At 40.3% G+C, this 19,845-nt stretch overlaps 1 protein-coding gene across 1 annotated transcript in view; it reads left to right on the top strand.

Annotated features, from left to right (window-relative positions):
* Nucleotides 1–6,433, top strand: part of LOC115082433 (vomeronasal type-2 receptor 26-like) — a gene marked incomplete at its 5' end in the record, with an annotated part of 36,083 nt that extends 29,650 nt beyond the window's left edge. Inside the window, 2 exons of the mRNA XM_029586664.1 lie at nt 3,345–3,468; nt 5,517–6,433. Coding sequence (XP_029442524.1) covers nt 3,345–3,468; nt 5,517–6,433 — 1,041 coding nt within the window. The remainder of the gene's footprint in view (nt 1–3,344; nt 3,469–5,516) is intronic.
* Between the last annotated feature and the right edge of the window lie 13,412 nt (nt 6,434–19,845).

Below are 19,845 nucleotides of genomic sequence, written 5' to 3'. Positions count from 1 at the left end.
CCCCTTCCCCCGATTTAGCTACGGACCGCCGCTATGGAGGTAATTTAAGGCTACGGAGGTAATTTAAGCTACGGACCACCGCTACGGACCCCCAGGTAATTTAAGGCATTTGGGGGGGGGGGTTCGGGAGGGTGGGGGATTTAATTTAAAGGGTCGGTGTGGGTTTTAGGGGGTTTTAGTGTGCCGTGTTTTAGTGTGCCGCTGGACCCCCAGGTAATTTAAGACATTTGGGGGGGGGTTCGGGAGGGTGGGGGATTTAATTTAAAGGGTCGGGGGTGGGTTTTAGGGTGTTTTAGTGTGCCGGTTTTCCTGCCCTCCCCCTTCCCCCGATTTACGATTTTTTGACGATAAATCGGGGGAATTGGTATTGTATCGTGGCCCTAACGATTTTTGATGATTTAAAATATATCGGACAATATTTTAAATCGTCAAAAAATTATTCACATCCCTAAGATATTTCTTATTGGTCTCTTAGAGGTACGGAAAGCAAACTGCTCTGAGAACCATTGCATCTCTTGGTTATAGACCGACTTATGAATCAGGGAGAGAACTAAAGGTAATTCTAGATGCTACAGGCAGCCAATGCAAGAACATTAGAGCTGGTGTAATGTGATCATGGTGGCGGGTATTGGTGATTAGTCGAGCTGCTGCATTCTGTAACATCTGTAAAGGTTGAACTGAGTTTTTAGGGAGACCTAAGAGTAATGCATTGCAGTAGTCAATTTTTGGAAGTATGGTAGCTTGCAATACCGTCTGGAAATCTTGTGGATGAAGCAAGGGTTTAATTCTTTTTAGCATGTGAAGTTTGAAAAAACCATTTTTTATAGTGGCCGAGATGAATTTCTTTAATGTAAAATGGTTGTCAATTATGACGCCAAGACTGCGGACTTGCTGTAGTTGGGGAAGAACAGATGTTGAAAGATGGGATGTGTTGGAGGAGATGTTATTGTGTGGTGTGATGAGGATGAGTTCCATTTTGGAAGTGTTTATAGCTAGGAAGTTTTCTGTGAGAAGCTTTTTTATTTCAGCAAGGGCTGATTCCCAGGTTTTCAGAGCATTAGAGAGTGAATCATTAATTGGGATGAGAACCTGTACGTCATCAGCATATATGAAGTGACGGAGATTCAATTTTGCTAGGAGTGGACAGAGAGGAGCTAAGTAAATGTTAAACAGGGTTGATGATAGCGAAGAGCCTTGTGGTACACCTTGTAGCAGATTTCTTGGTTTAGAAATTTGGGATCCCAACTTGACACTGTATGTCCTGTCTTTCAGGAAAGATTGGATCCAGTATAATGCAGTGCCAGTTATGCCGATTTGAGAGAGGAGGGCTAGAAGGATATTATGATTGACTGTGTCAAATGCCGAAGAAATATCAAGAAGGGCAAGAATGTATGAATGACCAGTATCTAGTGTTTTTAGAATAGAGTCTGATAGGGATACTAGCAGTGTTTCAGTACTATGGTTCTTACGGAAACCATATTGTGACTGGAATAGTAATTGGTTATCGTCTAGATAGTCAGTGAGTTGTTTGTTGATTACTTTTTCTATGATTTTTGACAAGAATGGGAGGTTCGAGACAGGACAGTAATTGGCCGGTTCAGATGGATCCAGGTCTGGTTTTTTTTGTACTTGAAAGTATCTAAACAGATACTTTCAAGTACAGATCAAAGACGTAATATCAGAAAAAATAAACCCTCGAACAGGAGTACCACAAGAATCAGCCCTGTCCGCAACACTCTGCTGCCTTTATGTCACCTTCTGGCAGGTCTAGGCATTATACATTACATATATGCTGATGACATTCAATTAATTCTACCCATTGGCGACACAATTGAAAAAACATTAAACCTAGCTAACATATCAAACAGCTACTAAACCAAATGGAACTAGTTATTAACATCGATAAAACAGAATTCCTACATTTAGAATGAAAAAATATACAGATCATTCAAAACCCAATTATGCTCAAAAACAACCAGAAAATAGAATTAGTAGAGAAAGTACAGAACCTCAGAGTAATAATTGACACGGAACTAAGCATGAACAACATATATCCTTAAAGGAAAAGGAAGGATACACCAAACTCATGATTCTCAGGAGACTAAAACCATTACTAATAACTACTAACTTTCAATCAGTTACAAGCTTTAATATTTGCTAGCACTCATTACTGTAATGCCCTACTGCTAGGATTACCATACACAACGCTGACCACTACAAATACTAAAAAATACCGCAGCAAGAATTTTAACGGGTAAAAGAAAAAGAGACCACATTACCGAAACCCTAGCTGAATTACACTGGTTACCCATTGAGCACAGAATACAGTACAAAATGCTATGCACTATATACAAATTAATACATATCGAAAAAGCAGAATGGCTGAACACAGCACTATGTGTACATGTCCCTCATAGAAACCTGAGATCAGCCAACAAAGCAATCCTAACTGTCCCTTCCGTCAAAACAGCTAGACTAACCCAAGTGAGAGAAAGGGCACTATCATTAGCAGGCCCAATACTATGGAACACCATGCATCTAGAGATCAGATTACAAAGAGACATCAAAACTTTTAAAAAAAAGGTTTAAAAACCTGGCTCTTTAAGCAAGCTTATCACAAAGAGAATGGATAATAGAATAGAATACATAAAGGAGTAGGGTGTGGATAGTAGTACATCCACACCCAGCACTTAATCCAATATGTGCATATTTTTATTTTATCTCACTGCTAATGGATAGATACAGTTATAAAACTATACTTGTATTTAAAAATGTTACAGGTATAAAAGGACAAGATTTATCACATTCACCAAATAGTATTTATTATAATTTTATGTACCTGAACCTTTATGGCACCTGATTAGATTACATGATTCCATACATTTATCAACATTAATTTATGTGCCTTACTGTAAACCATTGTGATGGTACTTTTCTTAACAATGGTATAGAAAGTATTTTAAATAAATAAATGTGCTGGATGGATCGGGGGGGGGGGGGGGGGGGGGGGCAGAGAGAACTAGCTGTACCGATATTCAGAGTTAGCCGTATAAGTTTATGTCTAAGTTTAAACTCCCTATAGAGCAGATCTAAACTTATCTAGGTAGACTTATCTGGTGAAGTGTGCACATATATTTAAAGGCTTTGCTGTGCCACTGAACATACATCGTAACTTAATTGGATAAGTTCTAACCAGCGAAGTTACCTACATGACCAGCTTTGAATATCTACCCCAATGAATACACCAGAAGTTTTGATAGTAGAGGTGCATACGAAGCTCCTTACAGAGAAAGGCACCTGCTGAATATGGTATGTGACTATTTTCTCTTTCTTCCTTGCCTCAGACCCCCTGCTCTGTGTGCTCTGAGAGCTGTACTCCTGGATACAGGAAAGTTCTTCAGAAACTGAAACCGGTCTGCTGCTTTGACTGTGTCCCTTGCTCTGAAGGGCAATATTCCAACAAAACAGGTAGGCAAATCACATAGGCCCAGATTTTCAAAGCCCTACGTGCGCCGGGCCTATTTTAAAAAGGCCCAGTGACGCGTGTAAAGCCCCAGGACACATCTAAGTCCTGGGGCTTTGGGAAAGGGGAGGGGGCAGGGGGCAGGGCAGGGTGGTCCACGGGATGGGGTGGGGTGAGCTAGAGGTCATCAGCACAGCGGCTATTTGCCACTGTGTTGAGGCACCGTGTGTCGGCAGGGTGCCGGCGCGAGCAACCTGCGCCTGCCCCAAGGCAGTCGCAAACGGTAAGATAAAGGAATAGGGGGAGGGGGGTTTAGAATATCACATCTATTCACTTTTTTAGGCTCAAAATAATGCTGTGTGCGCACATGGACACCCGTGCGCAGGCTTTAATATCTACCCCATAATATCATGGCAGAAATATGGAACATCTGCACTTACCAACTCAATGAGCAAACACAGGTACGCACCTGCATGTATTACAAAAATACATGCAACAATATAGCAATACACTAGATATTTCAATGCAGTTCTATAAGATGATTAATGGTAGAGGATTCAATGCAGTAATGGTAAAGCATATACACCAAGAAGCAAAAAGAAGCATTCTATGTAGTAAAGTCCTATCATGCACTCCAGACATCTCAAATAATATTAGGAATCAGTTTTTAAAAATTGTCCACCCTCTATGTGGGTAAAGTAGATGCCTTGTTCCACATCAAGCATTCTTTTACCTGCATCATGGAAAGGCCTACAAGACAGGGTAGAGTGGGTGGGTGTGATGGGGGAGGCAACGAGCATCGTTTTAACAATTTCAAATTACACTATATGCATTGTTTTACCCAGAACATAAAACATATTTCAATATTTCTTAAATTTCTATGCATCAACCATAAAATTAAATCCAAGTTATTATTTCCCCTCTCCTAAAATTTCTGAATTGTAGGGTATTACAGCCTAAAAATTTTGTTTTATTTATGTTTTCTTTCATTTCAGGGGAAGGGTTCTGCTTGTTAATTTGCTTTATTTTCTGGTTGGTTCATTTAAACCCCCCAAAAAGCCTAAAATAAAAAAAAAAAAATTGAAATGTCACCTAGCCTCTTATTCTTCAAGACAAGGTCTCTGGGCCAGATTGGGTTGTGGGGCCTCTCCAAGTCTCCTTCTGCCAGCAATACTGAGTGGGACTGACTGGGGTTAACCAAGCCTGGCTGGAACTTATCCAGTACCTCTGATACCCTTCAGAAAATGTAGTCCAGGGACTTCCCCTGCCCCCACTTATCCCTGTATTGGGTCCATCGATGGTGGCAGCATTGGAGCAGGCAGAAGTGATGCCCATTCACTCCTGCCGTCTCTTCTCTCTTAAAAGATGGCAGCATTCATTGTAGTGAATGGTTCCAATGTGATATCACTTTGGCAATTGTCTCAGTGTCAGTGGATCCCATGTTCTAATCTATAGAAATTGCAAAGCCATGCAATATATTATTGGCTATCTAGTTGGGGCACCAGTGTAACCCCACTTTAAAGCTACTCATGAGGGTTTGTATTTGTAAAAGAAAAAGTGATGACAGGGGTAAGTGGAGATTACTTTTACACATTTCAGTGCCACAGCTGTTCTATACCAACAGATACTGAGACGTGGGGGCTGGGGTGATGCCTTGCTCTGATGATTTTTGAATGGGGTGGGAAGGGGATTAGAGAGGTTTGGTGCAGCCTCGCCCGGTAGGCCCAGGACCCACTCAATTTTGCCAGAGGAAGGAGGCTTGAAGGGACCCAAGGAAGCCCCAGCTGGGCCCATCCTGGGGCAGGAAACCTGGCTTGGGGAGGGAAGGGAGTATGAGATATTTCCCCCTTATTTCCTTCCTTTCTTTTTCCCCTTGAAAATGAAAAAAAAAAACAAATGCATTCCATTTTGTGTTCAATCCATTAATAATGACCTAATAATGGCCTCATTCTTCAATTTTACAGCATTTGTTTGAAACAAATTGACAAACCACCTTAACCGTTGGAATAAAAATGTTTAAAAAATAAGAATTGTTATATAATATCTTCAATAGATGCTGAGACCTGCATAAACTGCCCTGAAGATCAATGGCCCAATGAGAAGAAGGATGGGTGTCGCCAAAGAGTCATAGAATTCCTGTCTTATGAAGATCCCTTGGGTTCAGCTCTAGCTTCCATTGCCATCATGTTCTCCATCATCACTGCTGTAGTACTAGTAATTGTTATTATACATCAGGATACCCCTGTGGTGAAAGCCAATAACCGGGATCTCAGCTACATCCTCCTTCTCTCCCTCCTTCTCTCTTTCCTCTCTTGCTTGGTATTCATCAGCCCTGCTGGAAGAGTGACCTGTCTGCTCCGACAAGTTGCTTTTGGGGTTATTTTTACTATTGCTGTTTCTTCTGTGCTGGCAAAAACTATCACAGTTGTCATTGCTTTCAATGCCACCAAGCCTAATAGCAAGTTAAGGAAGTGGGTAGGGTCAGGATTTTCCAGTTGTCTAGTTCTTATCTGCTCCTTGGGTGAAGTTCTGATATGCATTGCATGGCTGCTCATCTCTCCTCCATTCCCAGACTATGACACACAATCTGAAACTGGCAAGATGATCCTACAATGTAACGAGGGGTCCACCATAGCATTTTATAGTGTGATTGGATACATGGGCTTCTTGGCTCTGTTAAGCTTCATTGTGGCTTTCCTGGCAAGGAAGTTGCCTGACAGTTTCAATGAAGCCCAGTTTATATCGTTCAGCATGCTGGTGTTCTGCAGTGTTTGGGTCTCCTTCATCCCAGCGTACCTGAGCACCAAGGGCAAATACATGGTGGCTGTGGAGATCTTTGCCATCCTGGCTTCCAGCACTGGACTGCTGGGCTGTATCTTCATCCCCAAGTGCTACATTATTCTGTTCAGACCTGACCTGAATACAAGGGGGCATATAATTGGAAAACAATTTACTAATAAAGCTAAATAGGATAGCATTTCTTCTAAATGGCCTTGATCTTTATATCCCCTTAGCAATAAAGTGTATTACTTTCAGAATTGATGAAAACAAGTGAGTGTTACAAACGGTGTGCCATTATTTTGTGCTTCATGTGAAATAAGGACCTATTTCTGCATTCAAAAAAATCCCAAGAGTTTCCAACCCAACTCCATCCATAAATGAGGCAATTTTCAAAAATCGGTGTATACTTTTTACCTGCAGACTCTGCTCCTGTTCTCAAAGGGAAAATAAAAGCATACTTTTCTTTGAATATTGCTTTGCGAAAAATGACCCGCAGAAATTTGCTTCTGCTTTCTCTGACAGTACTTTTCTGCAGCAAAACAATGTGCTTGATTTCGAAAATGCAAAACTACATGCATTGTTGTCTCCCCTACCTAATCCTGTTCTTTGGAATGCGTCCACACAATGTAGGTGAATGTAAACAAGCAAGGAAAAACAAGCTGATCGGTGAAAATACAGCCTTTATTGGAAAAAGCCCGACTCTGGCCAAGTTTCGCTCCCACAGCTGCTGCCTCAGGGGCTGTCAAGGGCAAAAGATATATACAAATCTCTTAATTCAATGTTAAAATATACAAACAAAAAAACATATATATGTGTGTGGTTATGGGCAAACCAAAATCATAGAGACATCAAAAAATATAAAGAACATTTAAACACAACTATTTGCAATAGCAATGCATTGATATATGTATAATAAAACAATAAATGTATGTAATGTGTATATATGTTAGAAATTGTGAATAAATATCCTTCTCAACTAAAAATAATGCTTAAGTTTGTATGTGTAATTTTTGGATACAGTGGACTAAGAGTCATATTGATTGATAAACAATTGGAATATATAAGTGTTACAAAATGGGCAAAAGCACATTATGAAGGTGAACATGGTCAAAAATATATATATAATTTGTAACTACCTATTGTTAATGGGTGTCTTCAATGTGATTGAGCATAGATCAGAATCATTTGATCCAGGCTGGACAACTTGGTGTAGTAAACTAATAAAAATTTTCATAAATAAAAATATGGTAATGCAAAGGAAAAAAGAAAGTAGTGAAGATGGGAATTGTAGATAAATAGTCATTAAAACTTCAAATGTTAGAAAATATCATGTTAAAATAAATTTTCTATAAAACAAGTGGTCAACAAATGCATATATATTGTAAAAATATCAAACCTCGATGAAACCTGTAAATGGATGAATTAAAATGAAATCCATCGATAAGGGACTTGTGCAGTATATAATTAATGTGGGCAAAAATCATAACTAATAATGTATCTTCAACATGTAACTTTAAAACCAGATGTAATGAAATCTCTTACCATATGTATTCTGCAAAACTGGTGCAATGAAACAGGTGCAGTCTGTGTAAATTAGCTTTAGTCTTTTGACACTTTGTATCAACTGTTGCAAATGTTGGCGATTCAGTATGCCGAAACTCACACAAGTATTCAGATACTTTGTATGCTCTGCTTTTGCAGCCGGTGCTTGTGACTTCTGAGCCTGATCTGATGCAGCTTTTATATCTTTTTGTACTCATTACACAGCATATTTAAAAAAAAAATAAATTTGAATATTCTTATAATCGTTTGTTGTTGAGTATTTTTATATTGTTTTATGTACAGTATTGACTGACTCCCGTTTTTTTTTAATATATTTTTTACTTCGCAGTTTTTTCAAATATGTCCCACTGCCTGTCTGGGTAAAATTATTTTTAGTACTCCGCTTGTCAGCCCAGTTGGCTTTTAATATAGTGCTTTTAAGTCATTATTTATTGACTATGACATACATTGATTTTGTTTATTTTAGCAGAATTTGCACACATTCAATATATGTTCCTCTCATGTGTGTACAAGGAACATAGAGTAATTTTCGAACACACATGTAGTGAGTCCTTACCACGGCTACATAAGGATTTCATCGCACCAGTTTTGCAGAATACATATGGTAAGAGATTTCATTACATCTGGTTTTAAAGTTACATGTTGAAGATACATTATTAGTTATGATTTTTGCCCACATTAATTATATACTGCACAAGTCTTTTACTGATGGATTTCATTTTAATTCATCCATTTACAGGTTTCATCGAGGTTTGATATTTTTACAATATATATGCATTTGTTGACCACTTGTTTTATAGAAAATTTATTTTAACATGATATTTTCTAACATTTGAAGTTTTAATGACTATTTATCTACAATTCCCATCTTCACTACTTTCTTTTTTCCTTTGCATTATCATATTTTTATTTATGACCATTTTTTAAATTTTTATTAGTTTACTACACCAAGTTGTCCAGCCTGGATCAAATGATTCTGAACTATGCTCAATCACATTGAAGAGACCCATTAACAATAGGTAGTTACAAATTATATATATATTTTTGACCATGTTCACCTTCATAATGTGCTTTTGCCCGTTTTGTAACACTTATATATTCCAAATGTTTATCAATCAATATGACTCTTAGTCCATTGTATCCAAAAATTACACATACAAACTTAAGCATTATTTTTAGTTGAGAAGGATATTTATTCACAATTTCTAACATATATACATATTACATACATTTATTGTTGTATTATACATATATCAATGCATTGCTATTGCAAATAATTGTGTTTAAATGTTCTTTATATTTTTTGATGTCTCTATGATTTTGGTTTGTCCATAACCACATACATATATATTTTTTTTTGTTTGTGTATTTTAACATTGAATTAAGAGATTTGTATATATCTTTTGCCCTTGACAGCCCCTGAGGCAGCTCCTGTGGGAGAGAAACTCGACCAGAGTCGGGCTTTTTCCAATAAAGGCTGTTTTTTCACCGATCAGCTTTTTTTTCCTTGCTTGTCAGCACCTTGGATCAGTTTCCGATTTGTTTCCTGGGTGAATGTATACAGACAGTGGAAAAACACACTCATGTTTAGCTGTACAGAGGCAAGATAATCTTAAAAAAATAATCCGATATTTTTTAAATCGTCAAAATCGGTACAGTGTGCGATACAATAGAAATTTTCACTATTTATCATGAAAAACCATTACTCCCGTTAGTGTCCACTAACGGGAGTTATTTGGGGGGAGGGCGGGAAAACCGGCACACCAAAACAACCCCTAAACCCACCCCGACCCTATAAAACTAATCCCTTACCTTCCCCCACCCCCCCGAACCCCCCAAAAACTTTTTACGAGTACCTGGTGATCCAGTGGGGGCACGGGGACCGATCTCCCGCTCTCGGGCCATCGGCGCCATTTTGACTGCCACTCAAAAATGGTGCCGATGGCCCGATTAAAAAAAAACCCACCTGACCCTTTAAAGATTATCCCTTAGCTTCTCCCACCCTCCTGATCCCCCAAAAACATTTTTAAATTACCTGGTGGTCTAGTGGTGATCCTGGGAGTGATCTCCCATTCTCGGGCCGTCGTCTGCCAATCATAAAGATGGCGCCGATGGCCCTTTGCCCTTACCATTTGACAGGGTATCCGTGCCATTGGCCGGCCCCTGTCACATGGTAGGAGCACTGGATGGCCGGCACTATCTTTAAAGGGACTTTTCACATGCAATAGCTAAATCGAGGTGGAGTTGGGGTGGAGTCCGCACCAGAAGGGGAGGAGTCAGGATGGCATTGGGGTGGATTATCTTTACATATTTCATTTAAGAACTTAAGAACTTGCTCCAGGCTGCCACAAGGGAAAGAAGTTAGCAGAGAAATTCGGAATCCAGCGCTTTAGCTGCTTTATTGTCATAAAATGTATATTGTGCATGCATCTAAGCTTTGAAAATTCACCTCAAGGGAATTTCAACAATGAAACAAAGTTTAAATCATAATTATCAATAAAAATCCAAAATATTATTGATTCATTTCCATTTGATATTAAGCCTTTGTCTTAGGCAAGGCACAAGGCAGATTACAAAGGAAGATGTGAATGTCAGTACATACGTCGGAGGTGGGGAGACATAAGAACTTAAACCTGAGAACTTAAACTACAGTAGCTAGTAAATAAATACCCAATATCTTATGAAGCCAAAGACCTTGCAGTCTTTCTTTACAGTGAATTAACCTGGAAAACCTGGATAAATAACCTAATCAAAGACGGCTATTTTAACTTACATGTTTTAAAAAATATATATTAAAACCTCTTCTTTACACTCTGGATTTTACAACAGTTCTTTAAGCCCTTCTGTTTTCAAAATTAGATTATTGCAATGCCTTACTCCTTGAACTTCCTACCTCCACCACCAGACCCCTTCAACTGCTTCAAAACTCGGCCACCAGAATACTAACAAACACCAAAAGATCCAAACATATTACCCCAATTTTAAAAGAACTACACTGGCTTCTAATTACATGTCACTCTCAGTATACAACACTTTCATTAATCCATAAAACATTATATAATGAGAAAATGGAACAGCTTACGGTAGCACTGCATTTTCACATCCCTCAGAGAATGACTTGCTCCGCGAATAATGGGGCACTACCCATCCCTTCCCCCAAAATAGCGCACCTAAATGCAGTGAGAAAAAGAGCCATATCAATAGCACAGACCTCAGCAATGGAACCGATTACCTCAAGAATTAAGACTGGAATCTAACAGCAAAATGTTTAAAAAAGCCATTAAGACCTGGCTTTTCCAGCAAGCCCTCTCTTAACACAGGAAACATATAACTTTTACTCATTTTATTCATGATACAGCTATTTATTTACTTTTAACTTGAACAACTAGAAATATCAACAGCACTTGATTGTATTTTAGATATTTTATTCACATTCTTACAACTTAATTTTTATTGTATTTTATGATATTTAATAGTATTTTAATGATGTTTAACAGTATTTTAATATTTTATGGGGTTTTTTGTATATTGTCACCCTATATAATTGAATTCTATGTATTGTAAATCGATGTGATATCCCATACAAACGTCGGCATACAAAAACAAATAAATAAATAAATAATACATTGCAAAAATATATAGGAAGAAATAAATGGTGTACACTAGAGATGTGAATCGGTGCAGGCCAATACTGGGAGATTTGGCAAAATAAAAAGGGGATGGCCAGGGGCAGAGTCTGGGTGGGTCAGGACAGTGCTATTAGGCATTTTCCTGCTGAAGCGTGTGCCGGCAGCAGGCTTGCCCTCACAATTTACTACTGCTCGGGAGAGCAGGTAAGTCTTGCGACAAAAAAAGTAAAGCCACAAGGAGGTGTTTTATGGGTCGGGGCAGAGAGGGGAAAAGAGAGGCAGGGTAGGTAGGGGTAGGTAGGTAGTTCCCTCCCAGTCTGCTCCTTTATTAGAGTGGTCTAGGAGGGAACTGGGGAATGCTCCAACGGCGTTGCCACGCAGATGTTATAAAATTCCCCATTTACGCACATGAGTTGCCACTTGCGCACACATGCACAGACCAACATAAAATTGGGCACACATATGCGTGTGGCTAGCGGATTCTTTTTTTGTTTCCGCCTGCTTTTTAAGTTTCACTTAAACACGCACTCCCCAACAATGGGAGATGATAACCACAATTACGTTACAGCAATATTATTTACAAATGTCTACTTCATTTCTCCTAATTACCCTTCCCAGAAAACCTCCCCCTCCCTTCTTCCAACACCCCCTTTACCCCACCCCCATCTTATCCAAGTCTCCTATCGCAGGGGTCTCATAGGGCCAGATTTTAAAAGGGTTATGTGCATAAGGTACGTGCGTAACCCTTTTAAAACCCCCCTGCATGCGCTGAGCCTATTTTGCATAGGCTCGGTGACACATGCTAGCCCCGGGACGCATGTAAGTCCTGGGGTTTGCAAAAAGGGGCAGTTTGGGGCGTTACCAGGGGGTGTGGTTTTGGATCTGGGGTGTGTTCGGGGGCATGTGGGCGGTCAAGGGCATGGCCGAGTGCCCTGACACAGCGGCCTGTGTCAGGGCCTGCCGCGCCGGTGCACGTAAGTTACTACTGCCTGGAGGCAGTAGTAACTTTTCAGATAAAGGTGGGGGGGGGGGGGGGGTCTAGATAGGGCCGGGAGGGTGGTATAGGTAGGGGAAGAAAGGGGAAGTGCAGGGGGGTGGAAGGAAAGTTCCCTCTGAGGCTTCTCCGATTTCGGAGCGGCCTTGGAGGGTAAATCGTGTGCCCGATCGTTTTAACGATCGGGTTCGGCTGGGGGAGGGGGAGAAATCTGATCGTTAGAGATGTGAATTGGGATTGGTTCCGATTCCAATTCCAATTCCAATTAGTGAGGCCCACGCCGATAAAAAAACCCCCACCCCGACCCTTTAAAATGACCCCCTTAGCCTCCCCCACTCTCCCGACCCCCCAAAAAAACTTTTTACACATACCTGGTAGTCCAGGGGGGCCGCGGGGAGCGATCTCCAGTTCCCAGGCCATCAGCTGCGCTAAAAAAAATGGCGCCGCCATCTTTAAAGATGGCGCCGACCATCCAGTTCTCCTACCATGTGACAGGGGCCGGCCAATGGCACGGATACCCTTTCACATGGAAAGGGCAAAGGGCCATCGGCGCCATCTTTATGAGTGGCAGCCGATGGCCCGAGAGCGAGAGATCGCTCCCTGCGCCCCCCCCCCCCCGGACCACCAAGTAATTTTAAAAGGTTTTGGGGGAGGTCGGGAGGGTGGGGGAGGCTAATGGGTTCGGTTTAAAGGGTTGGGTGGTTTTTTTTTTTATCGGGCCATGGGCGCCATTTATATTAGTGACAGCCAAAATGGCGCCGATGGCCCGAGAGCGGAAGATCACTCCAGTACCCCCCCCCCCACTGGACCACCAGATAATTTAACATTGGAGGGGGGGGGGGGTTTCGGGAGGGTGGGGGAGGGTAAGGGATTGGTTTTAAAGGGTCGGGTGGGTTTTTTTTATCGGGCCATTGGCGCCATTTATATTAGTGGCAGCCAAAATGGCGCCGATGGCCCGAGAACAGGAGATCGTGCCGGGACCCCCCCCCCCCCCCCCCCCCATCACTGGACCACCAGGTAATTTAACATTTTGGGGGGGTTCGGGAGGGTAAGGGATTGGTTTTAAAGGGTCGGGGTGGGTTTAGGGGTTGTTTTGATGTGCCGGTATTCCCGCCCTCCCCCCAAATAATTCCCATGCTCGATTTAATGATTTTTGATGATAAATCAGGGTAATTTGTATTGTATTGCACACTCTAACGATTTTTGACGATTTAAAAAATATCTGACGATTTTTTTAAATCGTCAAAAAAAGATTCACATCCCTATTCCAATGTGATCAGCCACCATTGGCCAATGAAAGACAATATTGCCTCCCAAAAAGTATGAATTGCAGGGCATTCCTACAGTGAACGGGTTAAATTGGCATCCAGATGGCCACACTTGAGGCATTTGCTATCCTGAACCACACAAGTCCAGAATGCCTGGAGAGGGGAATAATAATTAGGGATGTAAATCGTTTTTTGACGATTTAAAATATCGTCCGATATATTTTAAATCGTCAAAAATCGTTAGAGGCGCGATACAATAGGAATTCCCCCGATTTATCGTCAAAAATCGTAAATCGGGGGAGGGGGAGGGGAAGGGGGAGGGCAGGAAAACCGGCACACTAAAACAATCCTAAAACCCACCCCGACCCTTTAAAATAAATCCCCCACCCTCCTGAACCCCCCCAAAATGTTTTAAATTACCTGGGTTCCAGTGGGGGGGTTCCGGTTTGATCTTCCACTCTCGGGTCACGGGCTGCGTTAATAGAAATGGCGCCGGCGCTACCTTTGCCCTGTCATATGACAGGGCAAAGGTAGTGCCGGCGCCATTTTGGTTCCTGTCCCCTGATATCACAAGCGCAGGAGATTGCTCCTGAACCCCCGCTGGACCCTCAGGGACTTTTGGCCAGCTTGCGGGGGCCTCCTGACCCCTACAAGACTTGTCAAAAGTCCAGCGGGGGTCCGGAAGTGACCTCCTGCACTTGGGCCGTATTGCAAAATGGAGCCGGCTGTATGGCCGTATGGCCTGTGCCATTTTGCAATACGGCAGTAGGGCCCAAGTGCTGGAGGTTGCTCCTGGACCCCCACTGGATGGAAGGGGATGTGTCCGGGAGCCTGTCCGGAGTCAGGGGGCGGTCCGAGGTGGGTCCGGGGGTGTGGCGATGGTTCAGGGGCAGGCCGGGAGGTTTTAAATCGAGGTCTATCTTTTTCACCCACTCCTAGATATGATCTGTTTGAAACTAGGTTAGCCTTACAGAGGTTTTTTCGGCTGATGAAATTAAAAACATTTTTTCAGGGAAATGAGTGCTTTAACTCGGATGGCTCAGTGGTAAAAAATCCTTCAAATTGGTTGCCGCCGGGTCCGGCGCATCCTTTGATGATGGCATTTGAGGAAATGGTAGAACGTGACTTGAAGGTAAAGGAGGTGGAGCAGAAGTTTCCATTTTGGAATTTGAGTAAAGAGGAACATGTAGCTTTAGAGAATTTAAAACATCGACAAGATTTAGTGTATAAGCCGGCAGATAAAGGTGGCTCTTTGGTCATCTTAAATAGAATTGATTATGAACAAGAAGTATATCGTCAATTAGGGAATGAAAGATTCTATAAGAGGTTGAATGAGAATCCGACAAGTGTATTGGCAGTACAGATTTCTGAGGTAATCACAGAAGCTTTAAGTGTGGGATGGGTGACAGTGAAAGAGGCAGCTTTTTTGATGAATCACAATCCGCAGATTCCGGTATTTTATACCCTGCCAAAAATACATAAATTTTTAGTATCCCCACCCGGGGGACCAATAGTGGCTGGAATAAATTCAATTTTAGAGCCGTTATCAATTTATGTAGATCATTTTCTGCGTCCTTTTGTTCCTCTTGCTAGATCATATGTAAGGGATTCGTCGCATTTGATATTGATCTTACAATCTCTTCCTAAAATGTCAGAATCCACCTTGCTTATTTCAATGGATATAGAATACCTTTACTTAAGTATTCCTCAAAGAGCTACTATCAATCTAATTCAGGAGGTTTTAGAGACAAGAATAAATAAAAAGATTCCTACACATTTCTTAGTAGAATTAGCCACAATTGCGCTTACACAACATTATTTCATGTTCAAAAATGAATTTTTCCAGCAGGTTCATGGAACTGCAATGGGGGCTACAATGGCACCAGACCTCGCATGTCTGTATGTGTCAGCATTTGAGGAGAGATATATATCCTTCAATTTGGTACAGACATGTGAGGTTGTGGTGCCATTATATTGATGATATCCTCCTGGTGTGGTCTGGCACTAGGAAGGATTTTGAAAGATTTTTTCAATATTTGAATGCCCAAGATGGGAATTTAAAATTTACTTCTGAAGTTCAAGAACAGTGGGTCCCTTTTTTGGATATGAGGGTGGGTAAGAAAGATGGATTCTTGGTGACGGAATTATACCGAAAGACAACAGACAGAAATGGATTACTGCATTTTAATAGTTTCCACCCCAAGCATATCAGAGAAAATATTCCTTTGGGACAGTTCTTTAGAGTGAGAAGGATTTGTACGGATATGCCATCTTTTAAAAAACATGCTAAGGATTTACAAGAAAGATTTAAAGCACGGGGATATCCGGATCGTGTAGTTAATCACGCGTATAAAAGAGCGCGTTATATAAATAGGGACCTTTTATTACAACCTAAGAAGACTCAGAAATCACATTCATTAGTTTGTGTATTACCCTATTCAAATAGGGTAGGGGATTTAATACAGGTTATCAAAAACCACTGGCATTTAGTTAGTGGTTTTGTAGGTATGCAAGTCCCTCCGATGTTTTCATTTAAAAGATCTCAAAATCTTAGGGATATCTTGGTGCACTCAGATTCAGGGTATGGAGAAAGCAGAAATGATATGAATGGGGGACATTATCCGTGTACAGGTTGCAGTGTCTGTAAATTTAGTTTGTCGGTAAATTTCTTTACCCATCCGGTTTCTGGAAAAAAGATTTATTTGAAAAATAGAACTACGTGCCAATCCAGCTCAGTAGTATATATTGTACAATGTCCTTGTGGACTGTTTTACGTGGGGAAAACAACAAGAAAAGTTAGGATTCGGGTATTAGAACATTGTAGTAGGATTTGGAATGTGGTTGAAACTGCCCCACTGGTAAAACATTGGCAAGAATATCACCATACAGTGGAAGAGCTTCGTTTCTTCGTGATACAAGAAATACACAATAGACGTGGAGGTAACATTAATAAAACATTGCTACGTTTAGAGCAAAGATTGATTTTTTCTTTGGGAACGTTGTGGCCCAAGGGTTTGAATGATAAAATAGATTGGGTAGCATGTCTTTAGGAATGTAATTACTATTGACCTGGGTTGGAAAAAGGAATAAGAAGAGTAAGGGGTTTCTTTCACTTTGAAAGATGTGTTGTTTTTTTCTGCCTTTTGGGTAAGTGCGATTGTGGAGTAGGGATGAGTTGAAGTTTAGTGAGAGGGTAGAATAGAGGGGTGGAGACAAATTTAGACTTCTGTTTGATTGGAGTAAAGAAATTTAAAAAGAAGAGGGGAAGTGGTTTCCTCACTTCCTTTGATTCACTTGATGTCAGCGTCTGTTTGAACGTTATGAAGGTGGCGGTGTGTTAAGAATTATGAGATATGGTGAGTTTTTCCTTCACTTTGTTATTCATGTTTATGGGGTTTGGAAAGGAGGAGGTTTTTTCCTCTTTGGTAGGAATTTCTAAATTTTTGGAACAACTGTTTTGATTCGCTCAGGTAACTCATAAAGGAAGGGTGGAAGAAGTGTTTAAATTCAAGCGACTGGGTGAATACCTGTTGAAAAGACGTGGAGCAGCGGGAGTGGAATGGTACATTTATATGTACCTCTAAGAGAAATCTTTTTGAGGACGTACAGGTAAAAGCTAATTGTTAGATATCTTTTGAAGGTAAAAAAATGCAAAGAATTTTTTGGTGAAAATTTATTGAAAATTATGTTAATTGATTTTATTAAATATTATAGATGAGATCCTTTCAGAAATATGTGATGAATATGAACAGATGAGCAGTAGGAGATTTGTTCAAATATCTCCTGAGGAAGCCTGTGGGTGAAACATGTTGAGAGAATAAAAGAAGAACTAAAGAATTTGTTGTTTTTTAAACGAGTGATAATTCATGACAAATGGGATTTTCTCTGCTTATTTAATAATTTGTATCTAAAATCCATAATATACTGTAAGGAAGGAAGTTTCGGTATGTAACTTAATCTGAGAGGATTGAGACAGTTTTATGAAGAAAGTTGGAAGTATGTAAGAGTATGTATGATGTATGAATGGAGGGAGAATTTTTAGATGCATATTTTTGTGGGCAATATGTTAAATATTTAAAGATTGTTGTAATTTTTTCAATGTAATAAAGAATAAAAAAATATATGTCACTTTATATGGTTCTTGGCTGTCATATGACAGGGCAAAGGTAGCGCCGGCGCCATTTCTATTAATGCAGCCATGGCCCGAGAGTGGAAGATCATACCGGGACCCCCCCCACTGGACACCAGGTAATTTAAAACATTTGGGGGGGGGGGTCGGGGAGGGTGGGGGATTTATTTTAAAGGGTCGGGGTGGGTTTTAGGGTTGTTTTAGTGTGCCGGTTTTCCCGCCCTCCCCTGATTTACGATTTAAAGGATTTAAAAAAAAACAAAACCACGACTATCAGATTCCCTCCCCCCCCAGCCAAAATTGATCGTTAAGACGATCGATCACGCGATTCACATCTCTAATAATAATACATCCTATTCAAAATCTTAAACTGTAGTTCTCTATACAACACCCCTTCTGAGGATACATAAATATCATGCATAAACACAAACATATCATCCTCATCTAAGGTAAGGAGCAATTCCTTACCCCATGCTTGAGCTAGCTGTGGCAATAAAATATACTTTGATATAGAATGCAAACATTTGTACAGCCATGAGAAGGAATTTCTGCCTCCCATATATCCCATGTATGTGTGTACTTTTATTTGTTTATAATAGCCCCTGAGGCAGCTCTCTGAGCGAAACTCGGCCAGAGTTGGGCAAGATTCAATAAAGTCCATTTACATCGATCCGACCCTTTGTGTTCGTTGCTGTCTGCCATATTGGATCGATTACCGGTTTGTTTTCTTGGACCTTGCCTCCCATATATAGCCCATAAAATCTTTGAAACGGGCCAGATTTATTTATTTATTTATTTATTTATTTATTTAAAGGATTTATATACCGGAGGTTCCTGTATAATATACATATCACCCCGGTTTACAATGAACAGTAAATATCGCTTCAAGTTAGAGGCTTACAATGAACAAGGTTAATCGAAATAACAGGGAAATATATATAATAATGTTAACAATTAAGAAGTAATAATAAATAGATAATAACAATAAATACATAAATAAAATAAAAGAAGTAAATAGAAATAAATAAGTAACTAACAGTAAACATCCATGAAAAATAACAGTAAATAAGATAACAAGTTATGTGAAATATGCTGGGGTAAACGGATGATATGTGACTGACTTTCTACCTGCTCTTAGCTCTGCGGGAATGCTTGTTTAAATAACCAAGTTATTTAAATAACCAAGTTATTTAAGATGTATAATGTACTGTTTGCAATTGAATGGTAGACTTAGTATAGCTATAAATTAGTAGGTAAACTAAGTATTGACATTGTTGAAGCCCTAACTTTGTCATACAATACTGAAACGAGTGTACAGACATAGTTTGTAAGTCAATAAATGGTAAAACCAGCGCTTTATTTGCTGCTTCCCATTCCTTATAAATTGCCACTTTTTCCCCAGGAGGAAATTTCAGATTACCCCTAAGTAGTAAAAGAAAGGATTTTTCCCATGGTAGAGACATTTTATTACAAAGAATTTTCCAAGGCATTCTCACTATTTTCACCCGTAAGGAATTAGCCAGGTGTCTAGGAAGATCGGCTTGTGAAATGTGAAGGACATTCTGCAAAGAAAGAGGAGTCACTAATGCTTGCTCTAAGTCTGTATCTGAATAGCATCCTTTGCCACTCAGCCAATCTCCCACATGACGTAACAGAGATTTGCCCCCTCCATCTTCGTTAGTAGTCATCAGCTTAGCATGGGACAGTCTAGGCCATCTACCCCCCTTTTTAGGAAGGGTGTCCTTCCTAGAAATTATAAGCGGTGACATTTGTAATAAGAATAACAGTTTAAGAAACAGCATCATTTTTATTAAGGCTATTCGCCCCATGAACGAGACAGGGAAATGCATCCATGTCTCACATGACGTTTGGAAGTTCGCTATAATTGGTGGGACATTAATCGCATACCACTGCCTTGGGTCCCTATGGATGTATATGTCCAGGTATTTTCATTTGTCAGCCACCAAGCATAGGGGAAAGTTGGGCCACGAGGGTTCTAACACACCCATGAGATCCAA

The sequence above is a fragment of the Rhinatrema bivittatum genome, unplaced genomic scaffold, assembly GCF_901001135.1.
Source record: "Rhinatrema bivittatum unplaced genomic scaffold, aRhiBiv1.1, whole genome shotgun sequence".
NCBI lineage: Eukaryota > Metazoa > Chordata > Amphibia > Gymnophiona > Rhinatrematidae > Rhinatrema > Rhinatrema bivittatum.
The sequence above is the reverse complement of the archived record's forward strand: the minus strand, read 5'-3'. Positions and strand labels throughout refer to the sequence as shown.